Here is a 14917-nt window from a genome sequence, read left to right as displayed (position 1 = left end):
GACAACAGGGGAACGCAGCAACACACTGACAACAGGGGAACACAGCAACACGTTGACAACAGGGGAACACAGCAACACTGACAACAGGGGAACACAGCAACACTGACAACAGGGGAACACAGCAACACTCTGACAACAGGGGAACACAGCAACACCTTGACAACAGGGGAACGCAGCAACACTCTGACAACAGGGGAACGCAGCAACACTCTGACAACAGGGGAACACAGCAACACTGACAACAGGGGAACACAGCAACACTGACAACAGGGGAACACAGCAACACTCTGACAACAGGGGAACACAGCAACACCTTGACAACAGGGGAACGCAGCAACACTCTGACAACAGGGGAACACAGCAACACTGACAACAGGGGAACACAGCAACACTGACAACAGGGGAACACAGCAACACTCTGACAACAGGGGAACACAGCAACACCTTGACAACAGGGGAACGCAGCAACACTGACAACAGGGGAACACAGCAACACCTTAACAACAGGGGAACACAGCAACACGTTGACAACAGGGGAACGCAGCAACACTCTGACAACAGGGGAACACAGCAACACTCTGACAACAGGGGAACACAGCAACACTCTGACAACAGGGGAACACAGCAACACCTTGACAACAGGGGAACACAGCAACACTCTGACAACAGGGGAACACAGCAACACTGACAACAGGGGAACACAGCAACACCTTAACAACAGGGGAACACAGCAACACGTTGACAACAGGGGAACGCAGCAACACTCTGACAACAGGGGAACACAGCAACACTCTGACAACAGGGGAACACAGCAACACGTTGACAACAGGGGAACACAGCAACACCTTGACAACAGGGGAACACAGCAACACTCTGACAACAGGGGAACACAGCAACACTGACAACAGGGGAACACAGCAACACCTTAACAACAGGGGAACACAGCAACACGTTGACAACAGGGGAACGCAGCAACACTCTGACAACAGGGGGAACACAGCAACACCTTGACAACAGGGGAACGCAGCAACACTCTGACAACAGGGGAACACAGCAACACTGACAACAGGGGAACACAGCAACACTGACAACAGGGGAACACAGCAACACTCTGACAACAGGGGAACACAGCAACACCTTGACAACAGGGGAACGCAGCAACACTGACAACAGGGGAACACAGCAACACCTTAACAACAGGGGAACACAGCAACACGTTGACAACAGGGGAACGCAGCAACACTCTGACAACAGGGGAACACAGCAACACTCTGACAACAGGGGAACACAGCAACACTCTGACAACAGGGGAACACAGCAACACTCTGACAACAGGGGAACACAGCAACACTCTGACAACAGGGGAACACAGCAACACTGACAACAGGGGAACACAGCAACACCTTAACAACAGGGGAACACAGCAACACGTTGACAACAGGGGAACGCAGCAACACTCTGACAACAGGGGAACACAGCAACACTCTGACAACAGGGGAACACAGCAACACGTTGACAACAGGGGAACACAGCAACACCTTGACAACAGGGGAACACAGCAACACTCTGACAACAGGGGAACACAGCAACACTGACAACAGGGGAACACAGCAACACCTTAACAACAGGGGGAACACAGCAACACGTTGACAACAGGGGAACGCAGCAACACTCTGACAACAGGGGAACACAGCAACACTCTGACAACAGGGGAACACAGCAACACTCTGACAACAGGGGAACACAGCAACACTCTGACAACAGGGGATCGCAGCAACACTCTGACAACAGGGGAACACAGCAACACCTTAACAACAGGGGAACACAGCAACACCTTGACAACAGGGCAACACAGGAACACCTTGACAACAGGGGAACGCAGCAACACTCTGACAACAGGGGAACGCAGCAACACTCTGACAACAGGGGAACACAACAACACTCTGACAACAGGGGAACACAGCAACACCTTGACAACAGGGGAACACAGCAACACTCTGACAACAGGGGAACACAGCAACACTCTGACAACAGGGGAACACAGCAACACTCTGACAACAGGGGAACACAACAACACTCTGACAACAGGGGAACACAGCAACACCTTGACAACAGGGGAACACAGCAACACTCTGACAACAGGGGAACGCAGCAACACCTTGACAACAGGGGAACGCAGCAACACTCTGACAACAGGGGAACACAGCAACACTGACAACAGGGGAACACAGCAACACTGACAACAGGGGAACACAGCAACACTCTGACAACAGGGGAACACAGCAACACCTTGACAACAGGGGAACGCAGCAACACTCTGACAACAGGGGAACACAGCAACACTGACAACAGGGGAACACAGCAACACTGACAACAGGGGAACACAGCAACACTGACAACAGGGGAACACAGCAACACTGACAACAGGGGAACACAGCAACACTCTGACAACAGGGGAACACAGCAACACCTTGACAACAGGGGAACGCAGCAACACTCTGACAACAGGGGAACGCAGCAACACTCTGACAACAGGGGAACACAGCAACACTGACAACAGGGGAACACAGCAACACTGACAACAGGGGAACACAGCAACACTCTGACAACAGGGGAACACAGCAACACCTTGACAACAGGGGAACGCAGCAACACTCTGACAACAGGGGAACACAGCAACACTGACAACAGGGGAACACAGCAACACTGACAACAGGGGAACACAGCAACACTCTGACAACAGGGGAACACAGCAACACCTTGACAACAGGGGAACGCAGCAACACTCTGACAACAGGGGAACACAGCAACACTGACAACAGGGGAACACAGCAACACTGACAACAGGGGAACACAGCAACACGTTGACAACAGGGGAACACAGCAACACCTTGACAACAGGGGAACACAGCAACACTCTGACAACAGGGGAACACAGCAACACTGACAAAAGGGGAACACAGCAACACCTTAACAACAGGGGAACACAGCAACACTGACAAAAGGGGAACACAGCAACACCTTAACAACAGGGGAACACAGCAACACGTTGACAACAGGGGAACGCAGCAACACTCTGACAACAGGGGAACACAGCAACACTCTGACAACAGGGGAACACAGCAACACTCTGACAACAGGGGAACACAGCAACACTCTAACAACAGGGGATCGCAGCAACACTCTGACAACAGGGGAACGCAGCAACACTCTGACAACAGGGGAACACAGCAACACCTTGACAACAGGGGAACACAGCAACACTCTGACAACAGGGGAACACAGCAACACTGACAACAGGGGAACACAGCAACACCTTAACAACAGGGGAACACAGCAACACGTTGACAACAGGGGAACGCAGCAACACTCTGACAACAGGGGAACACAGCAACACTCTGACAACAGGGGAACACAGCAACACGTTGACAACAGGGGAACACAGCAACACCTTGACAACAGGGGAACACAGCAACACTCTGACAACAGGGGAACACAGCAACACTGACAACAGGGGAACACAGCAACACCTTAACAACAGGGGAACACAGCAACACGTTGACAACAGGGGAACGCAGCAACACTCTGACAACAGGGGAACACAGCAACACCTTGACAACAGGGGAACGCAGCAACACTCTGACAACAGGGGAACACAGCAACACTGACAACAGGGGAACACAGCAACACTGACAACAGGGGAACACAGCAACACTCTGACAACAGGGGAACACAGCAACACCTTGACAACAGGGGAACGCAGCAACACTGACAACAGGGGAACACAGCAACACCTTAACAACAGGGGAACACAGCAACACGTTGACAACAGGGGAACGCAGCAACACTCTGACAACAGGGGAACACAGCAACACTCTGACAACAGGGGAACACAGCAACACTCTGACAACAGGGGAACACAGCAACACCTTGACAACAGGGGAACACAGCAACACTCTGACAACAGGGGAACACAGCAACACTGACAACAGGGGAACACAGCAACACCTTAACAACAGGGGAACACAGCAACACGTTGACAACAGGGGAACGCAGCAACACTCTGACAACAGGGGAACACAGCAACTCTCTGACAACAGGGGAACACAGCAACACGTTGACAACAGGGGAACACAGCAACACCTTGACAACAGGGGAACACAGCAACACTCTGACAACAGGGGAACACAGCAACACTGACAACAGGGGAACACAGCAACACCTTAACAACAGGGGAACACAGCAACACGTTGACAACAGGGGAACGCAGCAACACTCTGACAACAGGGGAACACAGCAACACTCTGACAACAGGGGAACACAGCAACACTCTGACAACAGGGGAACACAGCAACACTCTGACAACAGGGGATCGCAGCAACACTCTGACAACAGGGGAACACAGCAACACCTTAACAACAGGGGAACACAGCAACACCTTGACAACAGGGCAACACAGGAACACCTTGACAACAGGGGAACGCAGCAACACTCTGACAACAGGGGAACGCAGCAACACTCTGACAACAGGGGAACACAACAACACTCTGACAACAGGGGAACACAGCAACACCTTGACAACAGGGGAACACAGCAACACTCTGACAACAGGGGAACACAGCAACACTCTGACAACAGGGGAACACAGCAACACTCTGACAACAGGGGAACACAACAACACTCTGACAACAGGGGAACACAGCAACACCTTGACAACAGGGGAACACAGCAACACTCTGACAACAGGGGAACGCAGCAACACCTTGACAACAGGGGAACGCAGCAACACTCTGACAACAGGGGAACACAGCAACACTGACAACAGGGGAACACAGCAACACTGACAACAGGGGAACACAGCAACACTCTGACAACAGGGGAACACAGCAACACCTTGACAACAGGGGAACGCAGCAACACTCTGACAACAGGGGAACACAGCAACACTGACAACAGGGGAACACAGCAACACTGACAACAGGGGAACACAGCAACACTCTGACAACAGGGGAACACAGCAACACCTTGACAACAGGGGAACGCAGCAACACTCTGACAACAGGGGAACACAGCAACACTGACAACAGGGGAACACAGCAACACTGACAACAGGGGAACACAGCAACACTGACAACAGGGGAACACAGCAACACTGACAACAGGGGAACACAGCAACACTCTGACAACAGGGGAACACAGCAACACTCTGACAACAGGGGAACACAGCAACACCTTGACAACAGGGGAACGCAGCAACACTCTGACAACAGGGGAACACAGCAACACTGACAACAGGGGAACACAGCAACACTGACAACAGGGGAACACAGCAACACGTTGACAACAGGGGAACACAGCAACACCTTGACAACAGGGGAACACAGCAACACTCTGACAACAGGGGAACACAGCAACACTGACAAAAGGGGAACACAGCAACACCTTAACAACAGGGGAACACAGCAACACTGACAAAAGGGGAACACAGCAACACCTTAACAACAGGGGAACACAGCAACACGTTGACAACAGGGGAACGCAGCAACACTCTGACAACAGGGGAACACAGCAACACTCTGACAACAGGGGAACACAGCAACACTCTGACAACAGGGGAACACAGCAACACTCTAACAACAGGGGATCGCAGCAACACTCTGACAACAGGGGAACGCAGCAACACTCTGACAACAGGGGAACACAGCAACACCTTGACAACAGGGGAACACAGCAACACTCTGACAACAGGGGAACACAGCAACACTGACAACAGGGGAACACAGCAACACCTTAACAACAGGGGAACACAGCAACACGTTGACAACAGGGGAACGCAGCAACACTCTGACAACAGGGGAACACAGCAACACTCTGACAACAGGGGAACACAGCAACACGTTGACAACAGGGGAACACAGCAACACCTTGACAACAGGGGAACACAGCAACACTCTGACAACAGGGGGAACACAGCAACACTGACAACAGGGGAACACAGCAACACCTTAACAACAGGGGAACACAGCAACACGTTGACAACAGGGGAACGCAGCAACACTCTGACAACAGGGGAACACAGCAACACCTTGACAACAGGGGAACGCAGCAACACTCTGACAACAGGGGAACACAGCAACACTGACAACAGGGGAACACAGCAACACTGACAACAGGGGAACACAGCAACACTCTGACAACAGGGGAACACAGCAACACCTTGACAACAGGGGAACGCAGCAACACTGACAACAGGGGAACACAGCAACACCTTAACAACAGGGGAACACAGCAACACGTTGACAACAGGGGAACGCAGCAACACTCTGACAACAGGGGAACACAGCAACACTCTGACAACAGGGGAACACAGCAACACTCTGACAACAGGGGAACACAGCAACACCTTGACAACAGGGGAACACAGCAACACTCTGACAACAGGGGAACACAGCAACACTGACAACAGGGGAACACAGCAACACCTTAACAACAGGGGAACACAGCAACACGTTGACAACAGGGGAACGCAGCAACACTCTGACAACAGGGGAACACAGCAACTCTCTGACAACAGGGGAACACAGCAACACGTTGACAACAGGGGAACACAGCAACACCTTGACAACAGGGGAACACAGCAACACTCTGACAACAGGGGAACACAGCAACACTGACAACAGGGGAACACAGCAACACCTTAACAACAGGGGAACACAGCAACACGTTGACAACAGGGAACGCAGCAACACTCTGACAACAGGGGAACACAGCAACACTCTGACAACAGGGGAACACAGCAACACTCTGACAACAGGGGAACACAGCAACACTCTGACAACAGGGGATCGCAGCAACACTCTGACAACAGGGGAACACAGCAACACCTTAACAACAGGGGAACACAGCAACACCTTGACAACAGGGCAACACAGGAACACCTTGACAACAGGGGAACGCAGCAACACTCTGACAACAGGGGAACGCAGCAACACTCTGACAACAGGGGGAACACAACAACACTCTGACAACAGGGGAACACAGCAACACCTTGACAACAGGGGAACACAGCAACACTCTGACAACAGGGGAACACAGCAACACTCTGACAACAGGGGAACACAGCAACACTCTGACAACAGGGGAACACAACAACACTCTGACAACAGGGGAACACAGCAACACCTTGACAACAGGGGAACACAGCAACACTCTGACAACAGGGGAACGCAGCAACACCTTGACAACAGGGGAACGCAGCAACACTCTGACAACAGGGGAACACAGCAACACTGACAACAGGGGAACACAGCAACACTGACAACAGGGGAACACAGCAACACTCTGACAACAGGGGAACACAGCAACACCTTGACAACAGGGGAACGCAGCAACACTCTGACAACAGGGGAACACAGCAACACTGACAACAGGGGAACACAGCAACACTGACAACAGGGGAACACAGCAACACTGACAACAGGGGGAACACAGCAACACTGACAACAGGGGAACACAGCAACACTCTGACAACAGGGGAACACAGCAACACCTTGACAACAGGGGAACGCAGCAACACTCTGACAACAGGGGAACGCAGCAACACTCTGACAACAGGGGAACACAGCAACACTGACAACAGGGGAACACAGCAACACTGACAACAGGGGAACACAGCAACACTCTGACAACAGGGGAACACAGCAACACCTTGACAACAGGGGAACGCAGCAACACTCTGACAACAGGGGAACACAGCAACACTGACAACAGGGGAACACAGCAACACTGACAACAGGGGAACACAGCAACACTCTGACAACAGGGGAACACAGCAACACCTTGACAACAGGGGAACGCAGCAACACTCTGACAACAGGGGAACACAGCAACACTGACAACAGGGGAACACAGCAACACTGACAACAGGGGAACACAGCAACACGTTGACAACAGGGGAACACAGCAACACCTTGACAACAGGGGAACACAGCAACACTCTGACAACAGGGGAACACAGCAACACTGACAAATGGGGAACACAGCAACACCTTAACAACAGGGGAACACAGCAACACTGACAAAAGGGGAACACAGCAACACCTTAACAACAGGGGAACACAGCAACACGTTGACAACAGGGGAACGCAGCAACACTCTGACAACAGGGGAACACAGCAACACTCTGACAACAGGGGAACACAGCAACACTCTGACAACAGGGGAACACAGCAACACTCTAACAACAGGGGAACGCAGCAACACCTTAACAACAGGGGAACACAGCAACACCTTGACAACAGGGGAACGCAGCAACACTCTGACAACAGGGGAACACAACAACACTCTGACAACAGGGGAACACAGCAACACCTTGACAACAGGGGAACACAGCAACACTCTGACAACAGGGGAACACAGCAACACTCTGACAACAGGGGAACACAGCAACACTCTGACAACAGGGGAACGCAGCAACACTCTGACAACAGGGGAACGCAGCAACACTGACAACAGGGGAACACAGCAACACTGACAACAGGGGAACACAGCAACACTCTGACAACAGGGGAACACAGCAACACCTTGACAACAGGGGAACGCAGCAACACTCTGACAACAGGGGAACACAGCAACACTGACAACAGGGGAACACAGCAACACTGACAACAGGGGAACACAGCAACACGTTGACAACAGGGGAACACAGCAACACCTTGACAACAGGGGAACACAGCAACACTCTGACAACAGGGGAACACAGCAACACTGACAAAAGGGGAACACAGCAACACCTTAACAACAGGGGAACACAGCAACACGTTGACAACAGGGGAACGCAGCAACACTCTGACAACAGGGGAACACAGCAACACTCTGACAACAGGGGAACACAGCAACACTCTGACAACAGGGGAACACAGCAACACTCTGACAACAGGGGATCGCAGCAACACTCTGACAACAGGGGAACACAGCAACACCTTAACAACAGGGGAACACAGCAACACCTTGACAACAGGGGAACGCAGCAACACTCTGACAACAGGGGAACGCAGCAACACTCTGACAACAGGGGAACACAACAACACTCTGACAACAGGGGAACACAGCAACACCTTGACAACAGGGGAACACAGCAACACTCTGACAACAGGGGAACACAGCAACACTCTGACAACAGGGGAACACAGCAACACTCTGACAACAGGGGAACACAACAACACTCTGACAACAGGGGAACACAGCAACACCCTGACAACAGGGGAACACAGCAACACTCTGACAACAGGGGAACACAACAACACTCTGACAACAGGGGAACGCAACAACACCCTGACAACAGGGGAACACAGCAACACCCTGACAACAGGGGAACACAGCAACACTCTGACAACAGGGGAACACAGCAACACTCTGACAACAGGGGAACACAGCAACACTCTGACAACAGGGAACACAACAACACTCTGACAACAGGGGAACACAACAACACTCTGACAACAGGGGAACACAACAACACTCTGACAACAGGGGAACATAACAACACTCTGACAACAGGGGAACACAACAACACCCTGACAACAGGGGAACACAACAACACTCTGACAACAGGGGAACACAGCAACACTGACAACAGGGGAACACAGCAACACTGACAACAGGGGAACACAGCAACACCTTGACAACAGGGGAACACAGCAAAACCCTGACAACAGGGGAACACAACAACACCTTGACAACAGGGGAACGCAGCAACACCTTGACAACAGGGGAACGCAACCTGTCTGTCATCACACTATTACACCCACTATGCTTTGATCATTTAAACCCCAATCTGATCATCACTTCTGTTATAGGGTTTTATAGTTTCAACCCCAATCTGATCATCACTTCTGTTATAGGGTTTTATAGTTTTAACCCCAATCTGATCATCACTTCTGTTATAGGGTTTTATAGTTTCAACCCTAATCTGATCATCACTTCTGTTTATAGGGTTTTATAGTTTTAACCCCAATCTGATCATCACTTCTGTTATAGGGTTTTATAGTTTTAACCCCAATCTGATCATCACTTCTGTTATAGGGTTTTATAGTTTTAACCCCAATCTGATCATCACTTCTGTTATAGGGTTTTATAGTTTCAACCCCAATCTGATCATCACTTCTGTTATAGGGTTTTATAGTTTTAACCCCAATCTGATCATCACTTCTGTTTATAGGGTTTTATAGTTTTAACCATAATCTGATCATCACTTCTGTTATAGGGTTTTATAGTTTTAACCCCAATCTGATCATCACTTCTGTTTATAGGGTTTTATAGTTTTAACCATAATCTGATCATCACTTCTGTTATAGGGTTTTATAGTTTTAACCATAATCCGCAATACAATATTTACCACCATGAATAATAAAAGTTTGGGAAATGTTAGTTACAGTGGTAGTATTGTAGGGGAGAAACAGGACAACGTATTATCAAATGTACAGTATTATAAAGTGGTTTTGGGAAATGTTACTCAGAGGTACTATTCCATTCATATAATACCTATAACACAAAGAAAGGAGGAGAAACATGACGGACATTCTGCATTATCAAATAATGTCTGAATACCTTAGTTTGGGAAATGTTTAGTCACACTGGTGGTTGTACTATAGTTGTCTAACGTCTGTCAAAATGTAGTCCTCTAACAAATTTTTAAGGAAATAAAATAGGATAATATTATCAAATGGTGCATGAATATGATAAAACGGCTCTAAACTGAAATGCATATTTGTAACGTTGTTCTACAGGAAGTTGCACTGCACCAGAAACTACATCCACATGAACCTGTTTGTGGCGTTCATACTGAAAGCCATGGCTGTGTTCATCAAAGACGTGGTTTTATACGAGGTCGGGGAATCTGACTGCCAATCTGAAACTGTAAGTCCATGTTGTTTTGTTGTGCCACTGGTTACCATGGAGACCTGGGTCAAATTTGTACAACTCAAATACTTGAAAGTAGTCTACATACACTGAGTGTACAACACATTAAGAACACCTTCCTAATATTGAGTTGCACTCCCCTTTACCCTCAGAACAGCCTCAATTCTTCGGGGCATGGACTCTACAAGGTGTCGAAAGCGTTCCACAGGGATGCTGGCCCATGTTGACTCCAATGCTTCCCACAGTTGTTTCAGTTGGCTGGATGTCCTTTGGGTGGTGGACCATTCTTGATACACACGGGAAACTGTTGAGCGTGAAAAACCCGGTGCATCTGGCACCTACTACCATACCTCATTCAAAAGCACTTAAATCTTTTGTCCTGCCCATTCACCCTCTTAATGACTCACATACACAATCCATGTCTGTTGTCTCAAGGCTTTAACATCCTTCTTTAACATGTCTCCTCCCCTTCATCTACACTGAAGTGGATTTAACAGGTGACATCAATAAGGGATCATATCTTTCACCTGGATTCACCTGGTCAGTCTATGTCATGGAAAGAGCAGGTGTTCCTAATGTTTTGTACCATCAGTGTATATTTGACCCAGCTCTGTAGTGTTTCATGTATTCTGCACCTTTGCCATTGTCAATAGATGCTGTCTTCACAATGTTGCTGTGCATTTACAAGGGGTTCAACAACACGGTAACTGCAGAATGCCTCACCTTGATTAGAGGGAGGGGTTCAACAACACGGTAGCTGCAGAATGCCTCACCTTGTTTAGAGGGAGGGGGTATAATGTAAACACTGTATTGTTTGTTGGATACTTTCCTTTATTATTGATTTCCTTCCTCATGCAACAATATGTTAACATGCCTGTCTTAGAGGCCCCAGTCAACTGTCACAACTCTCTCTCTCTCTCTCGCTCTCTCTCTCTCTCTCTCTCTCTCTCTCTCTCTCTCTCTCTCTCTCTCTCTCTCTCTCTCTCTCTCTCTCTCTCTCTCTCTCTCTCTATCGCTCATTTGATTCATTACTCAAACAGAGTGCTGTTGCCTTGTGTTCCTTCCTGGGTAAAGTTTTGACCTGAGCGTTGCTTTCCAGGGCTCTTTTATAGCAAACAGGGTGTAACAGTGTTTGTCGACTCATTGGAGAGTTTCCCCTAATGAAGTCATGCAACAGGATGTTAGGGAGAGTTCCTGTTTGCTAAACACTCAGAAGTGACTATTGGTGAGGTGAGCTGCCTGGCTGAGAGACAGAGGAGGGCTGGCGTTTGGCTATGAATCACATTGAAAGTTTTCCAAGTGCAGTCAGTAAACTCTGCAACAGCTGCAAATCCAGAATAACTAATTAACTCACCGTTAAACCTTAGCCATGCTATTGGTGTCTTATGTTGGATGAAGAGGGACTGGAACCACATACACTACCGTTCAAAAGTTTGGGGTCACTTAGAAATGTTCTTGTTTTTCAAAAGAAACTAGCCCTACTGCCAGTCGAGACCTTGCAGATCTGAGAGGATTGTAAAAAGTGGAATCAATAACGTGACATTTACACCCATTCTGAGAGCAAGCCTGTTATTGTAAATTCTGCTTATATCCCTTGGAATCCCAGAAGGCCTAGAGTTGCTAGGAAGTAGAGTGTAGGCGGGGCTAGGGGGTCGATCTAGTTCATTCAGAATATACACTACCGTTCAAAGGTTTGGGGTCACTTAGAAATGTCCTTGTTTTCGAAAGAAAAGCAACTTTTTTGTCCATTAAAATAACATCAAATTGATCAGAAATACAGTGTAGAAAATGTTAATGTTGTAAATGGCTTTTGCAGTTGGAAACGACTGATTTTTTTATGGAATATCTACATAGGCGTACAGAGGCCCATTATCAGCAACCATCAGTCCTGTGTTCCAATGGCACGTTGTGTTTGCTAATCAAAGTTTATCATTTTAAAAGGGTAATTGATCATTAGAAAACCCTTTTGCAATTATGTTAGCACAGCTGAAAAATGTTGTGCTGATTAAAGAAGCAATAAAACTGGCCTTCTTGAGATTAGTTGAGTATCTGGAGCATCAGCAATTGTGGGTTCTATTACAGGCTCAAAATGGCCAGAAACTAAGAACTTTCTTCTGAAACTCGTCAGTCTATTCTTGTTCTGAGAAATGAAGGCTATTCCATGCGAGAAATTGCCAAGAAACTGAAGATTTCGTACAACGCTGTGTACTACTCCCTTCACAGAACAGCGCAAACTGTCTCTAACCAGAATAGAAAGAGGAGTGGGAGGCCCCGGTGCACAACTGAGCAAGAGGACAAATAAATTAGAGTGTCTAGTTTGAGAAACAGACGCCTCACAGGTCCTCAACTGGCAGCTTCATTAAATAGTACCCGCAAAACACCAGTCTCAACGTCAACAGTGAAGAGGCGACTCCGGGATGCTGACCTAGGCAGAGTTGCAAAGAAAAAGCCATATCTCAGACTGGCCCATAAAAATAAAAGATTAAGATGGCCAGTCTGAGATATGGCTTTTTCTTTGCAACTCTACCTAGAAGGTCAGCATTTTTGAGCCTGTAATCAAACCCACAATTGCTGATGCTCCAGATACTCAACTAGTCTCAAGAAGGCCAGTTCTATTGGTTCTTTAATCAGCACAACAGTTTTCAGCTGTGCTAACATAATTGCAAAAGGGTTTTCTAATGATCAATTAGCCTTTTAAAATGATAAACTTTTGATTAGCAAACACAACGTGCCATTGGAACACAGGACTGATGGTTGCTGACAATGGGCCTCTGTGCGCCTATGTAGATATTCCATTAAAAATCAGCCGTTTCCAGCTACAATAGCCCTTCACAACATTAACAATTTTCTACACTGTATTTCTGATCAATTTGATGTTATTTTAATGGACAAAAAAAGTTGCTTTTCTTTCGAAAAACATGGACATTTCTAAGTGACCCCAAACCTTTGAACGGTAGTGTATATTCTGAATGAACTAAATCGACCCCCTAGCCCCGCCTACACTCTACTTCCTAGCAACTCTAGGTCTTCTGGGATTCCGAGGGATATAAGCATAATTTTATAATAACAGGCTTGCTCTCAGAATGGGTGTAAATGTCACGTTATTGATTCCGCTTTATACAATCCTCTCAGATCTGCAAGGTCTTGGCTGGCAGTAGGGCCAGGTTTTGTTACGCGGCAAGGGTATACATCTCATACCTACAGTGCCTTCACAAAGTGTTCCCACCCCTTGACTTTTTCCCGCATATTGTTGTGTTACAGCTTGAATTTCAAAATTTTGATTAAATTAAGATGTTTTGTCACTGGCCTACACACAATACCCCATAATGCCAAAGTGGAATGATGTTTTTAGATTTTTTTTTTACAGATTAATTCAAAATGAAAAGCTGAAATGTCTTGAGTCAATAAGTGTTCAACGCCTTTGTTATGACAAGCCTAAATAAGTTCAGGAGTAAACATTTGCTTAGTCACATAATAAAGTTGCATGGACTCATTCTGTTGCGCAATAATAGTGTTTAACATGATTTTTGAATGACTAACTTGTCTCTGTACCCCACACATACAATTATATGTAAGGTCCCTCAGTCGAACAGTGAATTTCAAACACAGATTTAACCACAAAGACCAGGGATGTTTTCCAGTGCCTCGCAAAGAAGGGCACCTGTTGGTAGATGGGTAAAAAAAAACAGACATTGAATATCTCTTTGAGCATGGTGAAGTTATTAATTACACTTTGGATGGTGTATCAATACACCCAGTCACTACAAAGAAACAGGCATCCTTCCTAACTGAGATGCCGGAGAGGAAGGAAACTGCTCAGGGATTTCACCATGAGGCCAATGGTGACTGTTTACAGAGTTTAATGGCTGTGATAGGAGAAAACTGAGGATGGATCAACAACATTGTAGTTACTCCACAATACTAACCTAATTTACAGAGTGAAAATAAGGAAGCATGTACAGAATCAAAATATTCCACAATATTTTCAGGGTTGTGA

The 14917-nt window shown here is 47.8% G+C and overlaps 1 protein-coding gene across 1 annotated transcript in view; it reads left to right on the top strand.

Annotated features, from left to right (window-relative positions):
• The window catches only part of vipr1a (vasoactive intestinal peptide receptor 1a), a 149457-nt gene that overhangs the window by 107018 nt on the left and 27522 nt on the right, over window positions 1-14917 (top strand). The window contains exon 6 of the mRNA XM_041842400.2: window positions 10788-10917. Coding sequence (XP_041698334.1) covers window positions 10788-10917 — 130 coding nt within the window. The remainder of the gene's footprint in view (window positions 1-10787; window positions 10918-14917) is intronic.

The sequence above is a fragment of the Coregonus clupeaformis genome, chromosome 21 (assembly GCF_020615455.1).
Source record: "Coregonus clupeaformis isolate EN_2021a chromosome 21, ASM2061545v1, whole genome shotgun sequence".
NCBI classification, from domain to species: domain Eukaryota; kingdom Metazoa; phylum Chordata; class Actinopteri; order Salmoniformes; family Salmonidae; genus Coregonus; species Coregonus clupeaformis.
Note: the sequence above shows the minus strand (reverse complement) of the source record. Positions and strands in the feature narration are given on the sequence as shown.